At 43.7% G+C, this 25,527-nt stretch overlaps 1 protein-coding gene and 1 long non-coding RNA gene across 3 annotated transcripts in view; both read left to right on the top strand.

Moving 5' to 3' along the window:
- The window catches only part of LOC119168190 (sphingosine-1-phosphate phosphatase 2), a 325,637-nt gene extending 302,171 nt beyond the window's left edge, over window positions 1-23,466 (top strand). For both annotated transcript variants that reach the window (XR_012888520.1, XM_075882538.1), the window contains one exon: window positions 23,300-23,466. Coding sequence is in view for 1 of the 2 variants with exons in the window: in XM_075882538.1 (XP_075738653.1) it covers window positions 23,300-23,338 (39 nt within the window). In the remaining variant the exon portion in view is untranslated. The remainder of the gene's footprint in view (window positions 1-23,299) is intronic.
- LOC142783851 (uncharacterized) lies at window positions 1,771-22,315 on the top strand. The gene is made up of 2 exons (XR_012888523.1): window positions 1,771-4,209; window positions 4,268-22,315. It is a non-coding gene; the product is annotated as an uncharacterized LOC142783851 (long non-coding RNA).
- Window positions 23,467-25,527: the final 2,061 nt, after the last annotated feature.

Genomic DNA, 25,527 nt, shown 5'->3' with positions numbered 1-25,527 from the left:
AATGTTGTAGGCCCGTGTGCTCAGATTTGGGTGCACATTAAAGAACCCCAGGTGGTCTAAATTTCCGGAGCCCTCCACTACGGCGTCTCTCATAATCATATAGTGGTTTTGGGACGTTAAACCTCACATATCAATCAATCACTGTTGGCCTCAGGGCTCTGGGTCCCCCTAAAAAAGCTGTGGCTTGACGACCCATTCTATTACCGACCCTCCTGCCCGTCGCTCCACTGTAGTGAATGCCATCCTGTGCAAATGGGCGAGCGCCAGGCTCGTACACGTCTTGGTTCACCTCCATTACGCTGTAATCGAGTTGCCAGCTCATAACCCTGATCACATAGTTGGCCTCCGCTACCCTCCTTTCAATCCCACGAGACTGCCCCCAGACCTTTGGGACTGTGCATATGGTCACATGCACACTCCCAGAGGCTTCTCGGAGCTTATGCATCCCATCCTTTAACTGTCTCTGAAGGTTCTGATTCTTGCCCTTCAACACATCATTGAGCCCAGCATAATGACGAGATTTTCACCCTCCATGCTGTTCTCTTCAATCTCTAGAGCTTTGGCCAGTGCATCTACCATGCTCTTCCCTGACTGGGCCTCCACCCTGACTCTCCCATTTTCCTTCTCTGTCTTGAAGAGACCGTCCCTAACCCTGGCCACGTTGGAGCCCCCACCACCAGGACCCTTCTACGCTCCAATTGCTGGCTTCCTGTTTGCTTCACCTGTTTCTCTCTGCCCTCTGTCTTGTATTTCTGCCCTGCTCGAAGACTGCCGCACCACCGAGCTGTATGTTTTTGGAGCCTCCGTGCTGTGGCCAGACACTGTGGCCCCCTGAACTTCCTTCTCGCCTGTTCCTTCCCACCTGTCACCTTCTTCGCTACTCACGCCTTCCGTCTGACACCGCTTGTGGCCGGGGCAAAGCGCCATTAACTTCTTTACCCGCTGCTCGACATCGGTCAACCCTTCTCGTTCTTTTCGAAGGTAACCCTTCATTTGCTCTAATAGGCTGGCGGTAGCCTCCTCCCGCTCACGTGACGCTCCAAGCTGTTTTTGGAGTTATATTCTCTGTTGCCGTTCCGCCCTAAGCTCCCCCTGAAGCCCCTTGATGCTAGCCTCCATGCGCTGCATGGCTGCCTTCAGTGCCTCGCATAGCCTGTACACGAAGCTCGCCTTGTGCGCGTCGGCCAAACTCGAGAATTCTGTTTCGTCCAAGTAGCACCAGCGCTTGCATTCTTCACACTGCACCAGGGCAAGGTTCTGTTTCGCATTGCATGAATCAGTTGCCTGACTTTGGGGTGGTTGTTGCCAAACTGCTACCAAATTTAGCAAAGAAATTTGCCCCTGTAGTTGGGGCTTCTCCGTGAGGGTTTGCTGTCGTCCGCGGTGCATTGTGCGAGTGCGTGAGCTACGTTGGCCATTTTAATTAACAAAACAAACATAAAACGAGCGTTCCAGAAGTCCGGGCGTGTTCTCTTGCTATGTGCGCTGCTGCGCAATTGAGAGATTGTGTCTCAGAGTTAGGGAATCATCGACGCGTCGTCCGCCGTGCATTTCGCGAGTGCGATGAACTTGTGCGCGAGTGCGTGTGCGAGGTAATTAACGCAATGAACTGCGCGTTCCAGAAGTCGGGGCGCGTTCTCTTGCTGTGTGTGCAGCTGTGGAATTAAGAGATCGCAACACAGTATTAGGAACGATGGGTGAAACTGAATAGACCCGCAGCAGGCAGTGCACTGCCCCCCCCCCCCCCCCGTTTTTTTTTTTTTTTTTTACAGCTGATCGTGCCGCGTGTAACGACGGGAACGCTACGCTTTCCCTAGCTCTGTCAGCACAAGACATATCGTTCGGACTCGTGTAATGCGACGAATAAATGTGCCAAGGCTGGCTAATCGGGTACGTCGGATATGCTACTGGAAGGCTGCTTTATTGACGCAGTTGGAGCGAATTAGGCGCGAATCGCGCGTACCTGTAAATGGGACCCCCCATAAGCATTAATTATTTGAAATTTTGGTCGTTTGTGTTTATTGTGAATGGGGTCCTGCAAGCGACGGCGGCTTGTCGGCAGAGATTGCATCTCAGAGTTAGATAATCGTTGATTCTTCCCTAACTCTGTGACGCGATCTCTTAATTGCACAGCAGTGCACACAGCCAGAGAACGTGTCCCAATGTCTGCAAGGCGCGGTTTATTTTGTTAATTAAAACGACCAGCGTCGCTCATGCACTCGCAAAATGCACCGCGGACGACACCGAATCCATGCGGAGAAGCCACAACTACAAAAACAAATTTCTCTACCGAATTTGGCAGCAGTCTGGCAACACTGACCTTTCAAGTCTGGCAACACTGACTTTTCAAGTCTGGCAACAACTTATGCAACGCCAAACAGAACCTTGCCTTGCCGCAGCTCACTCTCGCCCGTGATATTGTGGCTAGAATGGTGAGCTGTGATGAGCAGGGCGGTTTTCGCTTGTCAGAGAGGGTCACTCGGCGCGCCGATGCCGCAAGGGGTGCAGATGACAGCGGCGCGGGTAGGGAGCGGCGCACTTCCCTGTGTTTGCTACAGGTACGCTGGGATTTTCTTCGCAAGCAGTCGCTACATTGCAAGTATGCCATCAGTCGGTGTTTGCGCTAGGTCCCTCTGAAATGCCCGAGGATGTTAACAGTAAAAAAGAAGACCCAGCGTTGGTGCTTTGCGCCTGGGTGCAACACTGGGTTTTATAAATTGTCAGCAAAGAAGGTTTCCCTTTTCGGGCTCCCACGTGTAAGGAGCTGTTCGAAAAATGGACGCGCGCCATTCCAAGAACGAACAAGTCGCTTGACGAGAACTCCGCCGTGTGCGAGAAGCACTTCGACCCAAAGTATGTGTAAAACGTGTAAAACAAGCTTAGTGTTCGCATTCTTGAACAGATGACTAATTTTGCTTACTTGCGTCCCTCGTGTCGCATGTTGCATTGCAACATAACCAATTTGCTGTCTTTTTCTTGATAGGTTTATTGTGCGGGCGTTCAAACATGAGATGAACGGGGAACACGTATGCGTGCCACGCGCTCTACCGATCTTCCGAAATTTGCCCAAATGCTTGACGAAAGCCCTGCCCAAGGAGAGAAAGAGACGGAAAAGCATGACGGAAAGTGCTGTTCCAGATAAACGAAGGAGCGTGAACCACGACACTGCAGAAGCAAATGACGTGGTCATTTCAGAACAGAGCATCATGTTGACCGAACAGCTGCATTCATTAAGCGCAGTGATTCGCCGTCCTAGCGGGCTGTGGTCGATGCAGACGTTCGAGCAAACGAACGCATTATCCTACCAGACCGCTAAATTGGATAGGGATGCAACACCTCCTGTTGTTCACAACAAGATAGTCTTCTTTGAAATCGAGGTAGGAGCAGCTGCACAGTGCAGCATCTCCCTGAATGGGCTCCTATTCGAAAAAAAGTGACTTTCAGACACAGAGCCAAGCACAGGATCTCCTCATGTACGCAGATACATTGACACCCTGCATAGGAATCGGAAAAATGGGAGAGTTCCAACCGTTGAATTTGGAAAGCATGACGAAGCTATCTCAAAACCACGTCTTCTCCGTTTCTTGCAATGGGTCTGCATTGTCCTCGCTACAAGGTATTATTAAATACCCTTATTGCCCTAACCTTAAAGATACCTGCGCCTGCTTTGGCTAAACTTATTCACCAATTATGGTACACTTTACAGATGGCTCATCCGGACGTTGCACTGCCTGCAGGAAATGCAGAAACCTTCTGAAGGCTCGTCTTCTCCGCCTGAAAAAAAAAAGATTAGGTGACCACTTGCAAGAACAGCTGTGCAACGACTCAAATGGGCAGTTCGTACATTGAAGAAAAAGAAAATGATGCTACTTACCTTGCAGGATGCCCTGAAGAAGATGCGAGAAAAGACTTCACAAATTAGTGCATCTGTGTTTGAGGAAACGGTACATTCTCCCATTTAGTTGTAATAGATTCATAACAAATAGCTTTTTCTTTCAGCTAAAACTTCTTCCAGAAAAGCAACAAGCTGCGATGAAGGCTTGTTTTGACGTTGCTAAACGGAGGTCACTGCGGGGATATTGCTACAATAAAGAATGACTGCTTGAGAGTATCATCCTCAGAATGAAAAATGCACGACTGTATGAACATCTCAGAGCCCACAAAATTCTTGTACTGCCAAGTCGTGCTTGCCTCCAAAAATACATCAAGGTATGTGACTGTATATGGTGTGCAATAGAGAGTGTTCCTAATGTTATTTTGTTCACAGGGATTCACTGCTGCTTATGGGTTTAATACTAAACTCCTCAGCTGTCTTAAGGCAAAGTTATAGACCTGGACGAAATGAAGAGGCATGGAGGCATAGTAGTGGACGAGATGAATCTCTCTGCGCATCTGGACATGAAGTCGTCCACCTATATTGAAGGTTTCGTAGACCTTGGCAAGTTCACCGATGCCACTGAAAGACAGAAAAAGGCTGACCATGGGCTGGTCATAATGTTCCAGCCATTTGTGGGGAAATGGACCCAGATCATTGGTAATAATTTCTAGTACTGCCGAAGCACATTTTTCAAAACATCTAGTAATGTTCTGTTTCTCTTCAGGTGTATTTTCGTCCAGTGGGAACGTGAAAGCCAGGCTACTGACAAAAATTTTAATAGAGGCAACAATTCTATGCGAGCAAATCGGCCTCTACTTGGATTACATTTGCTTTGACAGTGCACCCTGGAAGAGATCCATGTGGAACATCCTTGGAATACGCGCCACCCTAAATCACATTCAGTGCATAGTCGTTCATCCGTGCGACAAACACAGATTTTTGTACTTTATTTCGGATTTCCCTCACCTGATGAAATGTGTGAGAAACACAATGATGAAGCACGGCTTCAACACCCATAACGGACGGGTAGGCTTGCTCTGATAATTCTGTGGAATTTGTATACGTGATACGTACTGCTCACCGCTAATGTTAATGCTTAACAGTTCCTGATGCAACGTGCAAATTTTACACGCTCACTGGGAGCATGTGTCAACCATGTGGAAGCTTGACAACAGTGCCATCACCTTGAAAGTGGCACCGAAGCTGGCTCGATCGCATATCTTCCCAAATGGATTTGAGAAAATGCGAGTGGACTTGACATTTCATGTTTTCAGTCCGCAAGTTACTCGATGTATGGATTTCCACAAAGATCATATCGAGGCTCGATACGCAAATGTTGGGCCAACAAGACCCGTCATTGGTCCCATGGCGGAATTGATCGAGGTAATGAGGTCCAGGTTCCCAGCAGAAGCTTTACGGTAAGAGTGAAATATTTGCCCTGGCAATAATTTGGCCAGGCATCAATTTTTCTACGCTTCATGCACCTTGTTTCAGACTTCATAGCCGAAAGGAAGCTGTGCTAGACCAGGCACTCAAGTTCCTTGATTTGTGGGAAGCTCATGCAAAAGGACTTGGCTTTTTAAGCAAAAGAACCGCGGTGGGATTGCGTGTGACCTTGCAAAGTACGAAGCACCTCCTGAAGTACCTGACTGAGGAAGTTCATTTCAAATACATTATGACAGCTCGCCTAAGCCAAGACTGCCTTGAGCGCTGTTTTGGAATTGTGCGGCAGGCAGGCGGTGGCAATGATCACCCCACCCCTGCACACTTTGTTGTCATCATGAGGTATATTAATATCAATTTTCACACGTAACGTTGCCTGTCGTATAAACATGTTACATATCTCACTACATTTGACTGCTGTTGTGGGTAAGTTATGCATAGTTTATTTATAGATGCCTAAGCTTCTGTAGCCTGGTGACGAGTCCCAAGGGCGGCAACGTGGCTGACGGAGTGGTGGAGTCTCTTTTGTCCGTAGAAGAAATGATGCATGAAACGAAAGATGGCGAAGAAGACAACGAAAGACTTTCTTTCATCTGATGCTGTAGAAGTGTCGATAGATCATGCATCGTACACTGCTGAGCGAAGTGACTCCCGCCTTGTATATTATGTCGCAGGCTACATTGCGAGAAAGCATATACTTAGCAATAATTGTGATGAGCGCAAGAACGCCTGTCTTGTCTCGAGAGAAAATGTGCCAGGAAATCTCCCAGCCCAGGCAAGCAAGCTGTAGCATTTCGGTGGACTTTTGTATTCGTCGAATTCCCTTTATACCGTCATCCTGAACCTTGAGGACAAAATCACTTTTTTCTTGAGCTCAGCACGTCTTCACACCAAGTCGGCCACAGAGATGCTGAAGGGGATTGGTGAGACGCAACAAATTGGCTGCCCAAAGCAAAAGTGTGGTGCGATTTTATTGCCTCACTCGTGTCCACTTTTTTTTAAAGGCATGAACCAAAAAGAAGACGAAAAGAAAGGGCAGAGGGTTAAGCCATGTGTACTCTAGTGGCAGAGCATGAATACCTTGGCATGCATGAAAATAAAGTTATGTTTTTGTTAAAAAAGTGTCTCCTCTATTTCTGCAGCTGGAGACAATCTCTCGAGTCACAGGCTTCGCGGCATATGCAAGTTTTAGAGCTCTTATAGCGTTACTCGTCTAAGTTAACGAGCAATTGCAGGCTGCTAAAGCGTCTACGTTCGGGAACCGATAATCGAATGCCAAGTGAGAAGTGAAGCTGCGACTCGCACAAGATTATGCGTTTGCGGCGGAGCAGCAAAACGAGGCTCTTGTACCGACGTTTCTGCTCGTGGATGAAGGAACTTTTTTTTGGGGGGGGGGCACTTGCTGAAAACAAGGGCCAAAAGGGGCCCCTAGCCCCTCCCCCCCCCCCTACGAGCCTGTGTCTAACTGCGTGAGAAAGATTTCTGCGGAGAGCAGCGCGCACTCATTCGTATGTCGCCTGCGCAAGGGTACCCAATGGATGGATGGATGGATATGGCTGTACCCTTTGGATCGGGCGGTGGCTAGCGCCACCAAGCCGTAATACTTAATGAACCAAAAACTAGATTTTTTTTTTCTTTAAAAAGTGAGTTTGAGGATTCGTACTTTGCAGTGAAGAGTTTAATTTTCACTCGTGCCTTGTCTTTAGCCGCTAATCAGATAACCTTCTTCTAGTTAAGTCTACCCGCTTAAAGTCTATTTTGCTCTCCTGGTCCCTAAACTCCAGTGCTTTAAAAAACTCATGCGCCATCATCCTGAACAATAGGGTGAAGCCCTTTACAGAACATTATCAAGTGTTCGGCAGTTTCTTCTTCCTCTCCACACGCACTGCACACTGTGTCTACCCCTTCGTATTTGGCTCGATATATCTTGGTTCGCAGTACTCCCGTCCTGGCCTCAAACAGTAGAGCACTACCCCGAGTATTATCATAGATCCTTTCCTTGGCAATTTCCTGCTTAAAAGTTCGATAGATCTCTAGTGCGGACTTCTTAAACATGCCCATTGTCCATATGTCAGTCTCCGTTTCCTTCACTTTCTTCTTAACAGATAGTTCTTTTTGGTTTGGCCACCTGCTGTTTCCTAAGTATTTACCAGTCAATTTCCTGGTTTGCTTCCTCCATTTTGTATCGACATTCTTCATGTACAAGTAGGTGAAAACCTTCCTAGCCCAACGCTCCTCCCCCATTTCTCTCAATCGCTTCTCAAATGTTATTTTGCTGCTAGCTTTCCCGGCCCTCAAATGATGTCCATCCCATATTACCTTGTACTCCCTGAGTTGGTGTATTCCCGTGAGCTCCTAAAGCAAGCCTACCTATTCCACGTTGCTTAATTTCTAATCTTGCTTGAACTTCTGATCTCATGCACAAGACCGCATTGCTGAACGTCAGCCCAGGAACCATGACCCCTTTCCATATTCCTCTCACAAAATCATACCTATTGTAATTCCACATTGCCCTATTTTTCATCACTGCTGCGTTCCTGTTACCCTTAGTCGTCACGTATATTTCGTGTTCCCTTAGGTACTCGGTCCCATTGCTTATCCGTACGCCCAGATATTTGTATTTATCTGTTATCTCTAGCGTGACCTCCTGTATTCTAAGCTCACTACCTTCGTTGTCATTGAAAATCATGACTGCTGATTTTTCCTTACTGAATCTAAAATCTAACCTATCTCCCTCATTACCGCAGATGTCCATCATTCTCTGCGAATCTTCCTTGTTGTTGGTCATTAGCACTATATCATCTGCGTACATTAACGCTGGTAGTGCCTGATCAATAAGTTTTCCTTGTTTCACTAAAGAGAGGTTGAAGCCCAGTCCACTTCCCTCTAATTTGGCCTCTAATCCTTGTAGGTACATCATGAATAATAAGGGTTACAGGGGACACCCCTGCATAAGCCCCCGTTTTACCTCTGCAGGCTTGGATACCCGCGCCTCTGCGTGCAGCGCTCCAAGCGGCATCGGCGCGCTTTGGGGACCGGTTTCAGCAGCCGCTTTTCACACCTCCACATCTAGCCACCCTACCTGTGGTTTTCCTAGCCTCCTTAGTCATCGCCCGCCCGCGACATTACATTCCAGCACCGTTGCAGACAGTGACTGCAGCGCCACGGCGAGTCATGGCACGAACCTTACGAGTGGTTGCCCTAGGTGCTTTTTTGGTGACCGCGCGCTGCCGAGGCACCCAAATCGCGCGAACATCCCTAGGCGCTTTAGTCTCTAGTGGTGTGCCAATGTCGACAGTCAGCCCTTCCTCTAGTTTGATCGAGCTTAATTTTGGTGTTGTGCGGCGGTGTGTATGGATTGCAGTATTATTCTTTGTCAGTATGGTGATGTGGCAGTGATTCTCGGCCGACCGATCCTTCAGAGGGGGCAGATCAAGCGCCGTGGGTGTTTCGTGCAAGCAGTAGCGTTGAATGACCAACATCCTGCGTCGATGTGATATGCTCAAGTGCTGGCTGTCTTGTGTGTGCTGTGTGGTGGTTGGTTTGACAAATTTAGTTCCCTGCACATTTGATGATACCTTAGTGTTGGCTGGTTCATGCCAGCGGTAAAGTTGAATTACACCCGTGTAAGCGTGATCATGTTTGCGCAGACAATCTTCCGAAAGAGATTTTCACATGGGTTCTTGTTTCCTATGTCGTACCCTTTTATATCGCAGTTAGATGACGGCTGCACCGTATTTGATCCGATTAGTTTGGGCAGTTAGCGGTGACTAATACTGGTGTCACTCGAATACATTTGATCGAGATCGACAGGTCTGTCGCTGCTGCGCCGGATCGAGTTTGGCGCAGACGCCCTAGCTGATTGCAATCAAAAGTGCCCGTGTGACACCGGTATGATCGCACGTGCGAATGCTCAAACCCTTTCTGTACGCTCTTGTGGTCTCTAGCTACTTGGCTGCTGGTTGCGTCAGTAGACGAGCATGCAAGAAAAACAGTTTACTATATATACAAAGCTATCCTATCAAAATTATGCAGAAAAGGTGCATCATACTGGGTAGCTAGTTCTGTAATAATGGGATGTCGGCAAATAAGCACATGTACACTGAAGGACTGAAAGCTGGACCAGTTGGGGACAGTATATACTTTAACATATTTTAACCCAGCACACGACTATGCGGGCACAAGAGCGATTTGTCCCTTCTCTACTGTCCATGTAGTCCTGCCCTGTGTTACAATACATGGTGTGCCCGTGCCTCACGCAGCGCCGATTCGTCACTTCCGAAATGCGCCACCAACATGCCTGGATACCTACTGGTCCACTCCGTGGCCCACCGCTGCCGTGTTGTTTCCTCGTGCATGCGGCCGTTCAGTCTTGCCTAACGTTGCAAGTTGAATCAATTATCAGCTGCTGGTGAGGCAAGTTGATATAACAGTCCGCGAAGAGCGAGAAGAGTGTCAGGGTGTTCTCTTTGCTGAAAGTTATTACCTAAAATTGAGAACGCACATTGCGATTTTCTAAAAAGCACTGGCATGTTTGGCTGGCACATATTAACAAAAACGACTTGAAGAACCGGTGATATTTGCATCTTCAGGTGTAACTTCATTACGGGTAAGTGCTATATCCAAGCACGTACCTGCAAACAGAGATAGGTACTGTATATACAAACTTGTCCGCGACCGCTGCGTGCACAATCAGCGTGTCAGGGTGGCGTTGAAAATTGTAAAGGCGATCGCAGAAATTCGGGTATTACATTCAAACAAACTGGAAATGGATGTGAAACGCTATTCGTTCACCTGCGATTTGAAGTATAGCCGATCGGTTCTAGTTGGGGGGTCAGGTTTTTTAAAAATTGGTTGATTGATTCCCTAAAACGGTCTGCATCATTTTTCGAGACTGAATATTAGCGTACAACAACAAAAGTAATATACAAGGTAAGAAATGAGTCATAACATACGCGAAAGAAAGTGACCGGCATCAGCGCGGCACGCACCTCGCGAAGTCTACCTTGCATAATATATTCCTTGGTTGTTTCCACAAATTCAATCAAAGACACTTAACATCAGCAATGCTTAAAACACTCGGGAGCCGTACTGCCGCTTTGGTTGTGTGGGCCTTAGCAATATATTAAAATTGTTGTTAATAATATATGTCCTGTAAACTTGCCTAGCTCTGCACGATGACCCATTTTAGATGGGAGCTGTGCGCTTCGCTCATGCACTTTAAAATTACGGCTCGAGAGACCTTGAGCTTTCACTTGTTCTTAGACCATGCAATTGGTAGTGACAGCGAGATAATGGGCCCTCGTATATCGTGGCGGGCAGCTGGTGTACGCGGTGGCTGGTATACGTGTCACACGTTTTGATTTGCCAGTCTTGTATCGAGTGAACTAGCGAGGCCTTCCTGACCCGATGAGCTCATTAAAGCATGACAATGAAAAAGTGCACGGCTTCTCTTCAAACATCGCGCACAGCAACAGATGACGAGCCCTCAAGAAACCGCGCTGCAGCACGCTAACTGCTGTAGGTACCCATCGAGGTACCCGGGCATGGCGGGAGATGGCGACATTGGCGGAAGTGACATCACATGAACACTATGTATACGTTCAAGCACATGTATGTGTTCGGTCTTGCTAAATCAAGTATCACATGGAAAATTGAAGGACATTTCATTCTTTAGGAAGTACAATGTCTTTTTGGGTCTTGTGACTAGTTTTTCTGCGTGTTATTTTTTAATCAAAAGGATGTGATACTTACTTCACTATCAGATTAGCACATTTGTCCCCGCTTAGTAGCAGTGCACCATAAAAGCTTTTGGTCTTCGTCGGTGCGTGTGTGCAATATTATATAGCATGAAGTTACATTTCTCGGCTCCTCTATATTATAAATAACTTCATTTCTTGGGATAGGCACAATGATAAAGTAATATGCTTATTGTATTGAGCGAATTTTTAAAAAAATTTTGTTGATCCTTGTAAAAGACAAGTCCACTTGTCAAAACATCGTCTCCAGCACCCACTCCCCGTTTACAAAATTTTTGTGGCTCCCCAATGTGTAATTTTTACTAATAAATACTAATAAAACTCTATCAAGTAAAACCATCTTTCGAAGTCTTTAATCTAACGAAGAATTTCCAGTCACCAGCAAATATCTAGATTGTAACGTCTTCAGACCGATTTAAAGTTTTTTTAAAGCGGCTATGTAAAAAAGCAGTGATTTTGTTTTATAATTTTGCTGCAACAGATTTGAGTATGCGCTCTGACACTACCACATTGAAGCATTTATGTGCCCTCGGTTTACTTTTATGGAGCTGCGTGCCGTAAGCCTGTGCAGAAGAACAATGAATGCAGCCTTTGGCAGTGCTCTTACATTTTAGATGATGGCAGAGGTGACGGTGGTTGCTTTTGTTATTTCATGGCTTGTGTGACAGAAGGCACTGGTCACTGCTAGCCTTTTTCTAGCTTGGAATGCTCGCACAATCACTGCATTCATTCCCCTTGTCATTGCATATCGGTAACTTGTCATAGCCACATGTCTCCCTGGTCGGCATCACCCAAACGTGGTGTCCCTCTTCTATTTCAAATTTGCCCCTACGTATTATTAAGACACAAATGTCAGGCTTGAAGTACTTTTTGCTATTCTAAATCGGTACATGTTCTTCTAGAAGCCACAAAGATATGGCTGTTCTAAATGACAAAGTAATGAGAAAAGGGGTCTTGGGGAGCTCAAAGTTTCGACAGTTTATTCATCATATCCTGCTTAAAAAATTATAGGTGCACGTAGTAAGCTAGGCTCACATTGAGAGCATACTAACTAATCACAATCTGTGAACTTGTTCTCTGCCTACCAGAAAGACAAAGTAATACTGATATCTAAAGAACCTCGTGATTTTATACAGAATGCGTCCGTGCATTCTCGAGTAGTTGTGTTCTGCTTCTGCCAATAATCCAAACATTATCCAGGTATGGCTCACACTTATGAGAATCGCTATGCGTCAGCAAAGTGCCCCATCTTTATCTTTTATAGAAAGCTCATGTTTCTGTGCATGCTCATTCACGCATATTTTCGTTCATCTTTTGCCGTAGGATAGTGGGAAAAACGACCACGTTGCACATTTTGTGTATGATTGGTGTGCCTTTTACTGTACCCACCTTTGTTGCTTCCATCAGATAGTATACATGAGAAAGCTGAGATGATTTTCGTGGCGCAGAAAAAAGAATCGGCATGCCATCTCTGTTTGTGAAATTTTTAGGTTGTGTCCAGCTCGGTGCATACACGGTACAACCTCAGGTCTTGCTGTTCTGCGCTCTTGCTCTACCCCAGTACCGTGGTGTTTTCTCCTGATAGTCTAGTGGAGCAACTCAGCTACAGCGTTAAGGAGCATGTGAAGGAAACCAACCACAGACAACCTGTCCAATTGGTTTAGAAAAGTCTTGTGTATAACGTGTGAGGACGACCCTGGGCATTGTTCAGCTACGGCTCTTTTCACAGTTTCGGAATGCGTCAACTCGTATGAAAGCGATTTTTCAGCACACCTAGACAAAAAAGCCAACAGCTGTGACTACTCTGCAAAGTAATGCGCTAAGTCAAAAACTGCGAAAAGCCACAAGCCTTCAACTCATGTGTCAACACCAATCCTTTTTCAGTCTGGGAAAGCCTGATAGAACATTGTTAACAATGTGCTAATATGTGACGGTGGTTAGTTGCTTTAAAATAATAAAAAATTATCGCATGCATAAGAACTTCCAAAACCTCCCACTAATTAAAATGTTTGTAGAACGTAATAAAAGCGGTTACGGTCAAGCATAAGAAATTGCACAACACAGGAGCAACATACGAGCTACCTTTAACTTAAAACTTGAGAAGGGCCATAAAAGCTTATACTGCCATCCCCGCGGCATTTCTGAAAGCAACCACACCACTCTCATCTGTGCAACTTCTTATGTAGAAAAACAATTCACCGTGTAAAATAAGTCTTCAACATCTACCAAGAACAAGTACCCATCGAAGGATTCTTTGAAGAAAGTGGATGATACATGGGAAATTCTCAGTTCAAAATTGGTCTCTCATGACAGCCGAGTCTAGCGGCTTCATTAAAAACCGACTAATCATGTTAATAATAATAATAATAATAATAATGGTTTTTATTTCCACCAATACACAGTTGATGGAGGGGGTGAGAATAAAAGCGATTATCCGCTTGACTAAGTTCTCACCCCCCAATGTACATAAGGCAGTGGCGGTGGCGGCAACAGAACACCACAGCTGACAAGAATACATAACATTAACAAAATTAGAATTGATAAAGCCTTCAAACTAAAAAAGAAAAAAAAAAAAAAAAAAAAAAAAACCCCACACAGACACAGTGCAATAAACATATATAGTAATATAAATCAAAAGTCGCAATATGTAAAGCACGAATACATTAAACATATTATTTACATGCAGCGGTGACTGCATTTTCATCCTTTGTGTTTTTGTTTATTGTTTTCCCTAATTGTTATCTACGAACTTTGAAGATAAGGTCTTAATTGTCAGGAGTGTTAATAAGATATTGGCGAAGTTGAGAAAGGGTGATATCTGCTATGTTAACACCTGATGAATATAACCTGTTCTGCCAGATACCTCAATCACTCACAATTGTCCTGAATGAAACACCCGGCTTATGCGTCGGGGCCGTAAAAAACACAGAAACGGTGTTTTTTTTGCTAGATGCAGTATGCAATAGACTCTGATAGTCGTGCAAGTTCCAAGTGCTTACTCAGAGCCACTGCCTTGCTTTTCAAAACTCTTGTTTCGATGACATTTAACTTGAAGAAGTTCATGTAGACTGCTTGTCTTGCCTTGAAGTTACACAAATCTACATCTATTACTACGGAGCCACTACTTTTATCCACTTAAAATGGGCACAAATTGTTGCACTTGAAGAATGACAACACCCACCAACGTATCCTTCTGACGAAGGGCATTTTTCCCCTGTTCTTGCTAGAGCTTAGACATTGTCTTGTAAGCAATAGTCCCTAACTTCGACTTTTGCAGCAACTCGTCGGTGAAATGCCAGTAATTAGTGAGCCAGCAACAGAGGTTCATGGCTAAATTTTGGAACTTTGCTAGGTACATAGCGTACACTTTCTGCAATGTGAACACTTCCCAGCCCAGTGAGGCTTTTCCAGGTCGTGCGAGCAGGCTTCTTCAGTATGAAACAGCGGGCATGCCTCATCTTTAGGTTCCAGTTTGCCTCAGTGATGTGGGCTGCTGAACGCTTGGCATCACGAAACTTTTTCAGTGCCAGCCACTCCAGGTCCATACTAAAGCAAAGTGAACGAAGCAGGTAAAGAAAGCACACCTGCTGCCACAAATCATGATTTCACATACCTTCGTAACATGACCAAATGAAAGTGTGACTTCCCCAAAAAGAGCACTCACTTCTTGTAGAACATGGCCTTTCAGAGAAGTCATGCCTTCATTTGGTTGTGTTAGCAAATATGTAAAATTTTAAAATGTGAATTGTGGTGGCAGGCGCGCTTACTTATTTACCTCCTTTGTGCAATGTGCTTTAGTTTTTAACTGGAGTGGTTGGTGCTAAAGAAGTTTTGCAATGCCAACCGTATCATACTTGACCAGACACAATAACAAGTGCATAGTCAGGCATGTGTTATCAGTCGAAACTCGTCATCTCTCAGAATTCACGTGCTGAAAGCGCTCTGGGGAACTATGCATCTCCGGTTAAACAGGCACACCTTTCAACATGGCCACACTTGTGCAAAGCAGCCCTGCATGTCTATTAGGTCACACGTGCTCCTGGGAACACTACGTCAGAGCCCACAACTTCCACAAGGTACCACGGATTAAGCCTGGCTGCAGATGCACTATACAGAGCCGGGGACATGGCTGTGCATGGTTCTGCTAAATGTTCCAGATATGTTTCAACGTTGCTAGAAACATGTCAAAAAGCAGTTGGTAGTACAAATACAACACATAAGCCGTAGGACTGCGATGTGGGTTGAATAACCTGTTAATATTGAAACCAACCTGCGATGTGCAATAGCTCGATAACACATGCTGTTTTTGTATGTCAGCCTTTTTTTTATGTCCAATGCTATCCAAAGGCTTCTTGCAGTTACCTATAATTTTCCCAACCCTGTGCAGGCTTAATAAATCTTATGCGTGCAAATCCCATCTAGCCTCCTGTCGTTCTCAGCTATTTTTGCCATCTTTTCGTAGCCACACAATCTCTCTAACTAGTCACTTATCTCTCCTTCACAATGCTTGACCTGCCCAGGTCCACGTCTTTTTTCTTAATGTCAGCTAGAATGTAATCTAGCCCTGTTTGTTCTCTATCGAGCTCTGCTTTTTTAATATCTCTATGTTATGCTAAACATTTCCTGTTTCTATTTTTCATAGTTCTTGGTCTGTTCTGGACTTTTTTCTTCTTTTTTTTTTACTATCATTCAAGTTTTTGCACCCTATGTTAGTACTCGTAGTATACAGTAGTTGAACACTTTCTGCTTCAGCGACAGTTGTAAATTGCCTTTTATGATTTGGGAATGTCTGCCATTAAAGCTTTAGCCCTTCCATGTTGTTTGGTGAATTTCCTTTTTATGAGTAGTGTGTCCTGTGAATATCTGACTTAAATACATATTTATTGTAAGGATTCTAGTGTGCCGTTGCAAACTCTCGCTCTCTTGTTTGGCCTCCTAACATTAGATCCTTGTCTTTTACTTATTTATTTGTAGCCCTACTTGAACACTTTCTCGGTTTAGACCCTCAGTTCATTGTAGTTCAACGGCACCACTGCTGAAAAGCAAAATGTCATTTGAAAAGCGTAAGTACCAAGATATTCTTTGTAAATGTTTATTCGTGTGTTTTATCAACATGGTGGCTCAAATAGTGCTGCTAAGCATGCTGTAAATATTGCTCAGATTTCGTCTCCTTGCCAGATCCACTTCACGAATAAAATTTTTCTGCTCTGCGACAGCTCCTCCCCCATAAAGAGACTTTTCTAGTCGCCCCTCAAGACTTTAATAAATTTCATTGTCCGTCTGAATGCTGTGGACTCACTGGAGATGTTGACTAGTGTATTCATGCATGCATTATGCACTAGCTACTCTAAGACTGCTGGTATCTCTACAAAGTCGAATGCCTTTTATTAGTCTCTGCAAGCTAAGTAAATGGATGTATTCCGTTTGGCAGATTTTTCAGTTTGACAGCGCATGACTATGATCCACAGTGGGACATCTGTTGATCTGTGTATAATTCTTCAAATATTTCATCTTTTATTTCTGTATTTGTTTGGTATTGGCATTTTTACAGTTAGGTTGTACATTTGATTCTCCAGTACGTTAGGCATTGTGCAGAAAGTGTCACAAGCTTTTAAACACGAGATCCCCATCTTTGATTGGGTCCACAATTTCGCAGCATTACTTTTCGTTGGTCATGTTTTGTAGGGCTCTATTCCATTCTCTCAGGGTTGGGTATCCAAGCAGATTCGTTCCTGGTTAGGCTTCTGATTTTATGTTTCTTTCTAACTTTGTTCATAATCACTCATGGAGTTTAAGTTTAAGTTAAGGACGGGTAAGCTGTCAACCTCTAACTAATCTCCGTGTGAACACGCTTTTGCACCATTAATTTCGTGGCAGTGGTGGTAATACCGCTCTGTGTTAATGTATCACAATTCGAAAACGTTCTCACTGCGCATGTTGCTCGGTTTGTACAGATGCCTGATGAGATTATTGTAAAGGCTAATACAGATCTTGACAATAAAAATAAGACTTTCAGTGTTTACCGTACTTCCGCCGTATGTTGCGTATTTTTCTTGTTCCGATACGTGTAATCATGATGTACATTTATTGTGTGTGTAATTTAAACAGGTTGCTGGTTTTAGGATCACGTGTCGCTCTTCTGCTGTGCCCGATCTACAGCGGGAGCGTTTCAACCAGGTAAAATCGGCTGCGCTAATGCTGAGTGACGGACAAGTCAGCTGCTCAGTGCTGCATAACATATTAGGGTAATACGTCACATTTGGCCCACATTTCGAATTGTTATGCTATTTGAAATTATGAACCACTGAAAAAAATTGCTGATTAGCGTTGGCGGCGGGGGGGCGGGGAAGGGGGGGAATAATGTTTGTCACTTTCGCCCAGGAATGAACTCTTCATTGGTTAGCCAGCACTCATGCCTCCTGCACTTGACATGCAGGGAATAAAATAAAAAGACGCAATTACTAAATATCCTAATTTCGGTGCTACAGTGTAAAAACATCATTCTTTTTGTTTCTTTTATATTTTCAGTCTTAGTATAATATGTACTACTCTGTAGATGCAAGATAGCAGGAAATAAACGAAGAAAAGCAATCATTGTTTCAGTAGCTCAGTCAAATGATTGCTCTTAAGAAACCAAGACAATGGGTGTATTGATTGATTGATATGTGGGGTTTAACGTCCTAAAACCACCATATGATTATGAGAGACGCCGTAGTGGAGGGCTCCGGAAATTTCGACCTCCTGGGGTTCTTTAACGTGCACCAAAATCTGAGCACACGGGCCTACAACATTCCCACCCCCATCGGAAATGCAGCCGCCGCAGCCGGGATTCGAACCCGCGACCTGCGGGTCAGTAGCCGAGTACCTTAGCCACTAGACCACCGCGGCGGGGCACAATGGGTGTATTGAAAATCTACCAAAATACAGACAAAAATAAGCTATAATTAACACGGATTACACAAGGCAGTGTCAAATTTATTATCTTTTAAAAATCAGAAGTTTCATGTTATGAAACCAAAAAACACAGAAGTTGTGAGGAAGACAAGCTTTAAGAGATGAAACATTTGTGAACACGGGTTGTCGCTAGGGCCATCGTCTCAACATGCAGACTTCGTCAAAGCTGCAACTGCCGACCTATCTGAATTGTGTTGGGCAAATTTATCAAGATGAAAAAAATGTGGGATACACTGGTGCTAACAATCAGCAGATGACCACAATACATTTCACATATGTTATACCAACAAGGCCAAAATTTATCTCTTGCCTACTTCAGTGCATTTTGTATATTCTTCATACCCTCTTCTCCAACTTAAACAAAGCAGGGAAGGCCACATGCGAAAACGTGGAGATGAAAATGGGAAGTGGGCATGCTGAATTGGGTGAGTTAAAAGCCAATCCCCCGTAATGGGTTGCCCAGGGTAAAAGGGGCAATCAATCCAAAGCCCATGAAACAGGAAGAAATGAGGGGCAGGAGGGAGCCAGTGTTCTGCATGGATGGTTAGAAAAGAAGACATTTCGCTTAATTATCTTTGCCTCCAGGAAGCACCACCTGACGGTAGAGATAATTAGCCTTAAAAATTCCTTGAAGAATGGCTTATTTCAAATTGATTCAAGTGCCCCCTTTGAAACCTTTATACTTGTTGGCTGAAATGTATTAAACTTGTGAATAAGGTGCGGCAATTTTTCTTTTTCGAAAAGCTGGTTACTCTATTTAAGGTTTAAGATTGTTGAAGATATCTCTGTAATGCCCTACGGGCCCTGAGGGTATTCTAATAAATAAATAAATAAATATGTCCTGCCACTATAAGTTGCTGCACCATTGCTTCCAGTCATTTGCCGTGCTTGCTTGATGCCTATTTAATGAAACGTTAACAGGTTGTCCTGTTTGTTCAGTAGGGCTGAGAGCTGGACTAGTTAGTGAAATATCGTTTTAACATGTGGCGTAGTAGCGCAACTTCGAAGGGGACCCAGAGGACAAGAAAAGCAAGTGTCGTGTTTTCTTGTACTCTGTGTCCCTGTCGAAGTTGTGCTATTGCACCATGTTAAAATGTTGTCTTGTTTGTGGGTATATTTAATCATGTGGTAATTTTTGAACTAATGCAGGTAAAACTAGATTTTATACTATGCATAAATCACTTTTAGTGCTTTTAGTTCTAACACAATCTTGAAGGTGTTTGCAGGTCTTAAGTCTTAGATGACAACTAGGTATTATGTGTACAAAAAAAAAAAAAATGCGGGTTTACTTTTGCATGGACTAACATGTCGGGGAACATTTTTCGAAGCGGCTCGTTGCTAGTTAATGTTGGGTAATACTTGCAAAAGATATTAAGTTTGGATATGCACTTTTGTATTTGATTGCAAAGGCTAGCGGCTGGTTAGGCTGTACTATGGGACATGTTCAGCTAGTGATGATTTCCTCATTTTCAAGCTTCAATTTGGATTTTGTTCAGAGTGTTGTGCAGGTCATTTCGCCATATGTCTCCTTTGGCTTAATTAATTGGTGAGCATAGTGATTGTTGTCTCTACAGATGCTTCTTAAACGCTTTGCCTGTCTGATGAATATTTCTTCTTTGCCGTGTCATAGATGATGGCTTGTGTAGTCTACGTATTAAAGCTGACTATTCATTTGCGTTATGTAGAGTGTAAACTTTGATTTGTCTGTAGAAGAAAGAACTACAAGGCAGCCCCATTGAGATGCACATCACAAGGATTCACCACTGAAGATTAAATTGGGCCAAACATGTTAGCAGCAAGAACAACATTGTAAACCAAACCAAAATCTTTTTTTTTCTTTTTGTCCAGTTCGACTGGGGGTGGAGTCCGCTTCTCCTGCACATCTTTCCCCCTCAAAATTTCACTTGCATCTGCCCTGTTCATTTTTCTTTTCTGATTGGCATTGCCTGCTATATGTTTATGGTGTTGGCAAAGGATTTGTATTTTTTTCATACCTCACATTAAAGAATGTTTCAATAGATACCGTCACATCTAAGAAGTTAGTTTTGCTGAAAGGGTGGTGCATGGTAAATTAACTGCTAGGGTGAAGCTTCTTACAAATGCCAATTAATGCAATTGTCATGAATGCATGTCAGAAAGGAGGTTAGCTACAGAGATATTGAATATATTCTTCAAAATGATTCTATTTTCAATAATATCAGTGTTACCTCAAGACAACTTATCCACTGAAAGATCAAAAAACAACATTCAAACCAAGAAAAATGCATGTGTTAGTCTCTGTTTACGATATAGTTGTAAAGAACAAGCGGAATCAATGTCATGTTTTGCCACTATTGAAACCATGTGGTTGAAGCTGTGGAAGGAAACTCTGGAGAGATTTATAGGCCTCTGCTGCTGTAGTCTTAAGCAGTTTGGTTCCCTTCACTGCAGCAATGCGACATGGGTGAAATCACATTGTACAATCTCCGTACTCCCAACACCAGTTTGCTGTGCAGCTTTGCACTTGATTTACAAGCTTCTTTTGTGTATTTTATAAAAGCTTTACAAGGATACTGAAGAGAAACAGTGATCTTGTTTAGATTGACAAACTGCACTCTGAGAACTCTAATGCCAATACCATATGTTTCACTATCCCAAGTTCATTATTAGTGGAGAAAATAAAAGTTGAAGTCTCACTATTGAAAGTTGTGCAGAAATGTCCATGCATGAGGTCAAAAGTTTTTAAATGTATTATTGACAATTTTGCGATTGGCTCGGTGATATTTTCTGAAATTTCATATGCTAGGTCTATGACACCCACAGATCACAATGTCCCTCCTTTTTATCGATTATAAGCTATGTAGAACCCAGTAAATGCCATCAAAATTAATGATGACATGGTGTTTGGTGAGACATTTTCTTTGCACGGTTTTGCACTTGCAAAGCGTTATGTCGTGGTAAGAGATGTGATGAAATCATACTTCAATAGTATGCGAAAAATTATTTCGCTCTTTAATGTCCTTTCAACACCCAAAGAAAAAAACTAATAAGAATGATGTAGAGTAGCTGACCAGCTCACTCACCTGGCCCATAGAGAAATGAAAGTCAGTGTAGTTGTATTGTTAGGTGTATCACATCTCAATGCGTATAATCCTAGGAGGATACAGGATAGGAAGCGTGACACAGAGGACAATTTATTGCAACAGACACACATTACATGTACATTTAAATGAGCCCGTGCACTGCTTTTCTCAAACAAGCACAAAAATAATGCAGTTTCACAAGTCTGCAGCACTGTGGTAACTTGTGAGGCAATGTTCATACGCCCGAGCAGAGTACTATGAAAATGTCTATTAAACAATTTAACTGTTGTGCGCTCCGTTAAAAAAGGTTTGCAGTCAAGATAACTGGGTCATTAGCCACTCATTGCAACAAAAAAATTGACATGTCCAGTTTGTGTGGCGGTACTCTCTTACCATTATTTACTAACTGAATTGTAAAAACCAAAACAACCGCTTAACAAAGCATATCGCCTTTTGAAGGCATCTATTGGCAAACAAAATAATCAATTATGGCCATTGGATAGGCGCTGATAAAAACAGAAGCGGGCACGCTTTCTTCAGCTGTAGGTTGATGGTACTTAACCAGTCGCCGCTGAGCGCAGTCCATGTAAAGGGTGCTTACCAGCGCAAATGACAGGGCAGGAGGGGACAGGAGAAGAGACAAGACAGAGCGCTGAACTTATTTTCAGAGTGTTCTATTGTTGCTAGATGCAGGGATCGTACCACATGCGAGATCATAGAGGCAGAAAAGATTTGCTCATTAAAAGATGCTTGTGTTAGCACCCCTTCTGTCGCGCTCACCGATAAGGAAAAGTTGTTCCTTTGCTTGTCAATGTGATGTACTTATGCATTTTCATTGTGTTTCGCGCATGACGAGTGCGACTGGTAACTGTATGAAAGCGAATACCTTCACAAGAAATAAATTGTTGGCAGTTCAGCGCTCTGTCTCGTCTCTTCTCCTGTCTTCCTCCTGCCCTGTCGTTTGCGCTGGTAAGCACCCTTTATGATGTTATACCAACTCGTCCAATCCCACTGTCTCTTGCAGTCCACGTGTTCACGGTTTCCCTTTCATCAAGGACAACAGTGTATAGCCATGCTGACCATGACTGGTAACGTGGGAAGTGTGTCCTCACAAGCTCAAAGGCTACACATGGCTGAAGATTGCCCTCATTTACACAACTTGTTTGATGGACATGCGAGTTTCACTATGGTGAACTAAAACTTGAAACATTGCAAACGTATTTGGTATGCTGTGTTTCTTCTCTTTGCATAGGGGTACAAGGTTCCAAGTTCTTAGTACTTTAAAGTGAGAGATCCACACTAACCCAAGCACTACCTCCAACTTCATACTACTGTAAAATCCCGAGAAATCACCCCCTCGACGCAGAAAGATGATCTGGAAGGGGGGCTCTTGCTTGACCCGGACACTAATTCAATATAGAAGTGCCTTTAAGAAAAATGCACACCTGTGTTTTTAATGAAATGCTGTATTGAATACACACGCATTTACTGTTTTACACACCCAAGGAGAATCCTTGTGTGAAATTTCAGGTGTTATGACAAGGCAAAAAAGATGTTCTACAAATGTTCAAACAATTTGTGAAAACTCAGAATGCAGCCCCCAAGGCATCACATTGTAAAAGTGCTAAAAAATCTTCGCATATATAAAAACTCTCAGAACTTTGTTTCTGAAGAACTGCTGCTGTAGAATTCCGTAGTGGAGAACAGGTTGAAAAATACTTGCGGGAGGGGGGGGGGGGGGCGCTTTCTCTGTATTTTACAGTGCCCACTCGCGATTGAAGTTGGAATGGAGGCACTAGCATGTGCTTTTTTCATAGCATTGCCAGGGCTGCACAAGAGGCCCATTGAATGTGACTACCCATACAACCAAGGAATGCTTGCCACCAATTCAGCTGCTCTATCTGCGAGTGTTCTTTTCCCACTATTTTAACTGTGCGATACTTTGCAGTAAAAGTTCACACCTATTTTCATATTGTGTTTCAACTAATTTTGCCTAAATATCTGCAGTCTGAACAAAGTGGACACTTATTACAGTTTCTTATGAGAGTTTTTGCTTTGAATTGCAGCCCAAGTCATGCAGTGAAGTTCATGCATGCAAAGCTTACTCACCGCCACCTTTATTTAGGACTGTAAAGATAGGCTGCTGCTTGAATTGTACAGGCAAATAAAGGAGGAGGTGGGGTAATTTGCCATGTCTGTTACAGGTAGGTGTACTTGCTGCCAAGGACCTTAAAGGAGGATAAGTGACAGTGGTGGAAATGAATCTGCACTCTAGCCAAGTGCACAACGAGCTAAGTCAGGAACATTATTGAAACGAACCATAAGATAAGCATTTTAAAACTGCTAATAAAGCATTGTCTTGGCTTCATCATCCAATGTGTGGTCGTTTTCATATTTTTCTTCATTTTTCGTGCATCAAAAACCTCAAGTTGAGCATTCTGTTGTTATTACCAGCACATATGTTTGCAGGAGCTTATTTCGCTGCAATCTTCGATAGGATATTTAGTAAAAGTGTTCAGTGGCATTAATGCTTATCTGCTCCCTCATTTGGTTTTAACATGAACTTTTTTCTAGATTTGCACTTGTCTCTAATTGCAGAGAATTCATATTGATCCTTGAGGTGTGTAGTAAATAACAAGCAACTTTTTCAGCCAAGGTTACCTTATTATTTTCAGTGATATGTGGGGTTTAACATTCGAAAACCACCGTATGATTATGACAGACGCCTAACTACATTTTCTTGTCAGGAACTTTTAATAAACATTTCTATTTGTCCTGAAACATTATTTCTTTGACAGTATAGCTGCATGACTGCTGCACAATTGTATAGAAATAGTTTGCCTAATGAAGATGAAGAAATTTGTTGATTTGCAAAAGGCGTGTGTATGGGCCAACTTGAACACGTAACCAACTGTTTCAAACATCCTCCCATGCAGTAAATGTTCTCTGGTGAACTTGTCTTCTGGTTTGAATAAATGTGAAAAAAAAAAAAGGTCATGGCAATAGGGAAGGTCTTCAAAAACCACACTGCTAAATAATGCCATGAATTCTGTGATGAAGCACACATTCACATGAAAAAAACTGGGAGCAGAATTTCGCAAGCACTGTACATCTATGCTGGTTTAGAGAAGAATTAATAAAATTAAGTTTGACGGTTTCATGTCGCAAAACTAAGATCTGGTTATGAGATGCACTGTTTCAAGTTAAAGCTTAATTATTTTGACCTCATAGTCTCCCTGAGTGCATGGAACTAGGGCACTGGTACATATTACAACTGTTATAATGAGACTCCTGAGGTTCGGAATCAATCTTGTGATCTTGTGCAGAACTGCACGCAGTGGTGGATCCAGAAGGGGGGCGCCAGAGGTGATCGCCCCCCCCAAAAGCCTGTCAGTATCCCCTCCCCCTCTCTTCAGTGCTTGCCGTCCACCTTGTTATCACCAATTAAGACAAATGACTGGGATTCCTCTAAGCACACATTAATAGTATTCATGCTATGATAGAGTTTTTAAGCTAGTAAAGAAACGAAAAGTAATGACCATGCTCCTCTCTCCCGTGTTACTTTAAGCAAGCCCCCTCCCCCTAAAAAGATTGGCTGGATCATCCCCTGACTGTACGGTACCATTTCCCTTTACCTTAGGGTCAGATTAGAGATACAGACTTTCTTTTAATGCACTATTTCATATTTAAATAAAGACAGCCGCATTTACACTGATGATTTCTAAAGCTACATGTGTAGACCAAAAAAGCATGTATATGCGACCTATGGTATAGCATACTGTACAAACAAACAGTATTGCTCATATTGTCACGTGCTTGCTCAAGAAAGACGATGGCAGTTGTGCATGTGCCACGAAGAACTACAAAACAGACTAAAAAGAAGAACTCGCTTGCGCATTCTAATTAAAAAGATCGACCTGCTTCTGGTGTCTCAATCTCTGCGGCAAGACCCCTGTTTTGACGTCGTGACACTGGTGGAGGTGCTGGAGCCTACAACCGAATGCAGGACAGTCTTGCTCGAACCCGTTCGCATAGTCCAGAGACCCAGCCCCTCGTCACAACTCCGGTGCACCGATTCAGTCGGCGGCTACTCGGCCTAAGTCCCGAGTGCGCACCTGTTCCGCCTCTAACCAGCATGGCAGCTCCTACCACATCCACGGCTACCCTTCCATCGCAGACCACTCTTCCCTCGCAGGTGACTCTTGAACATCCTCGCGTTCCTAAACTTTTCCATGGGGAAGAGTACAAGGATGTTGAGGACTGGCTCGAACAGTTCGAACGGGTCGCTGTATCTAACCACTGGAACGAACAGCATAAACTTGGCTGTGCATATTTCGCCCTGGAATATAGCGCTCGCACGTGGTACGAGAGCCACAATGCTACTTTCCAATCTTGGGAAGAGTTTCGTCGAATGCTCCTCGCCACATTTTCT

The sequence above is a fragment of the Rhipicephalus microplus genome, unplaced genomic scaffold (assembly GCF_043290135.1).
Source record: "Rhipicephalus microplus isolate Deutch F79 unplaced genomic scaffold, USDA_Rmic scaffold_12, whole genome shotgun sequence".
Lineage (NCBI taxonomy): Eukaryota > Metazoa > Arthropoda > Arachnida > Ixodida > Ixodidae > Rhipicephalus > Rhipicephalus microplus.
The sequence above is the reverse complement of the archived record's forward strand: the minus strand, read 5'-3'. Positions and strand labels throughout refer to the sequence as shown.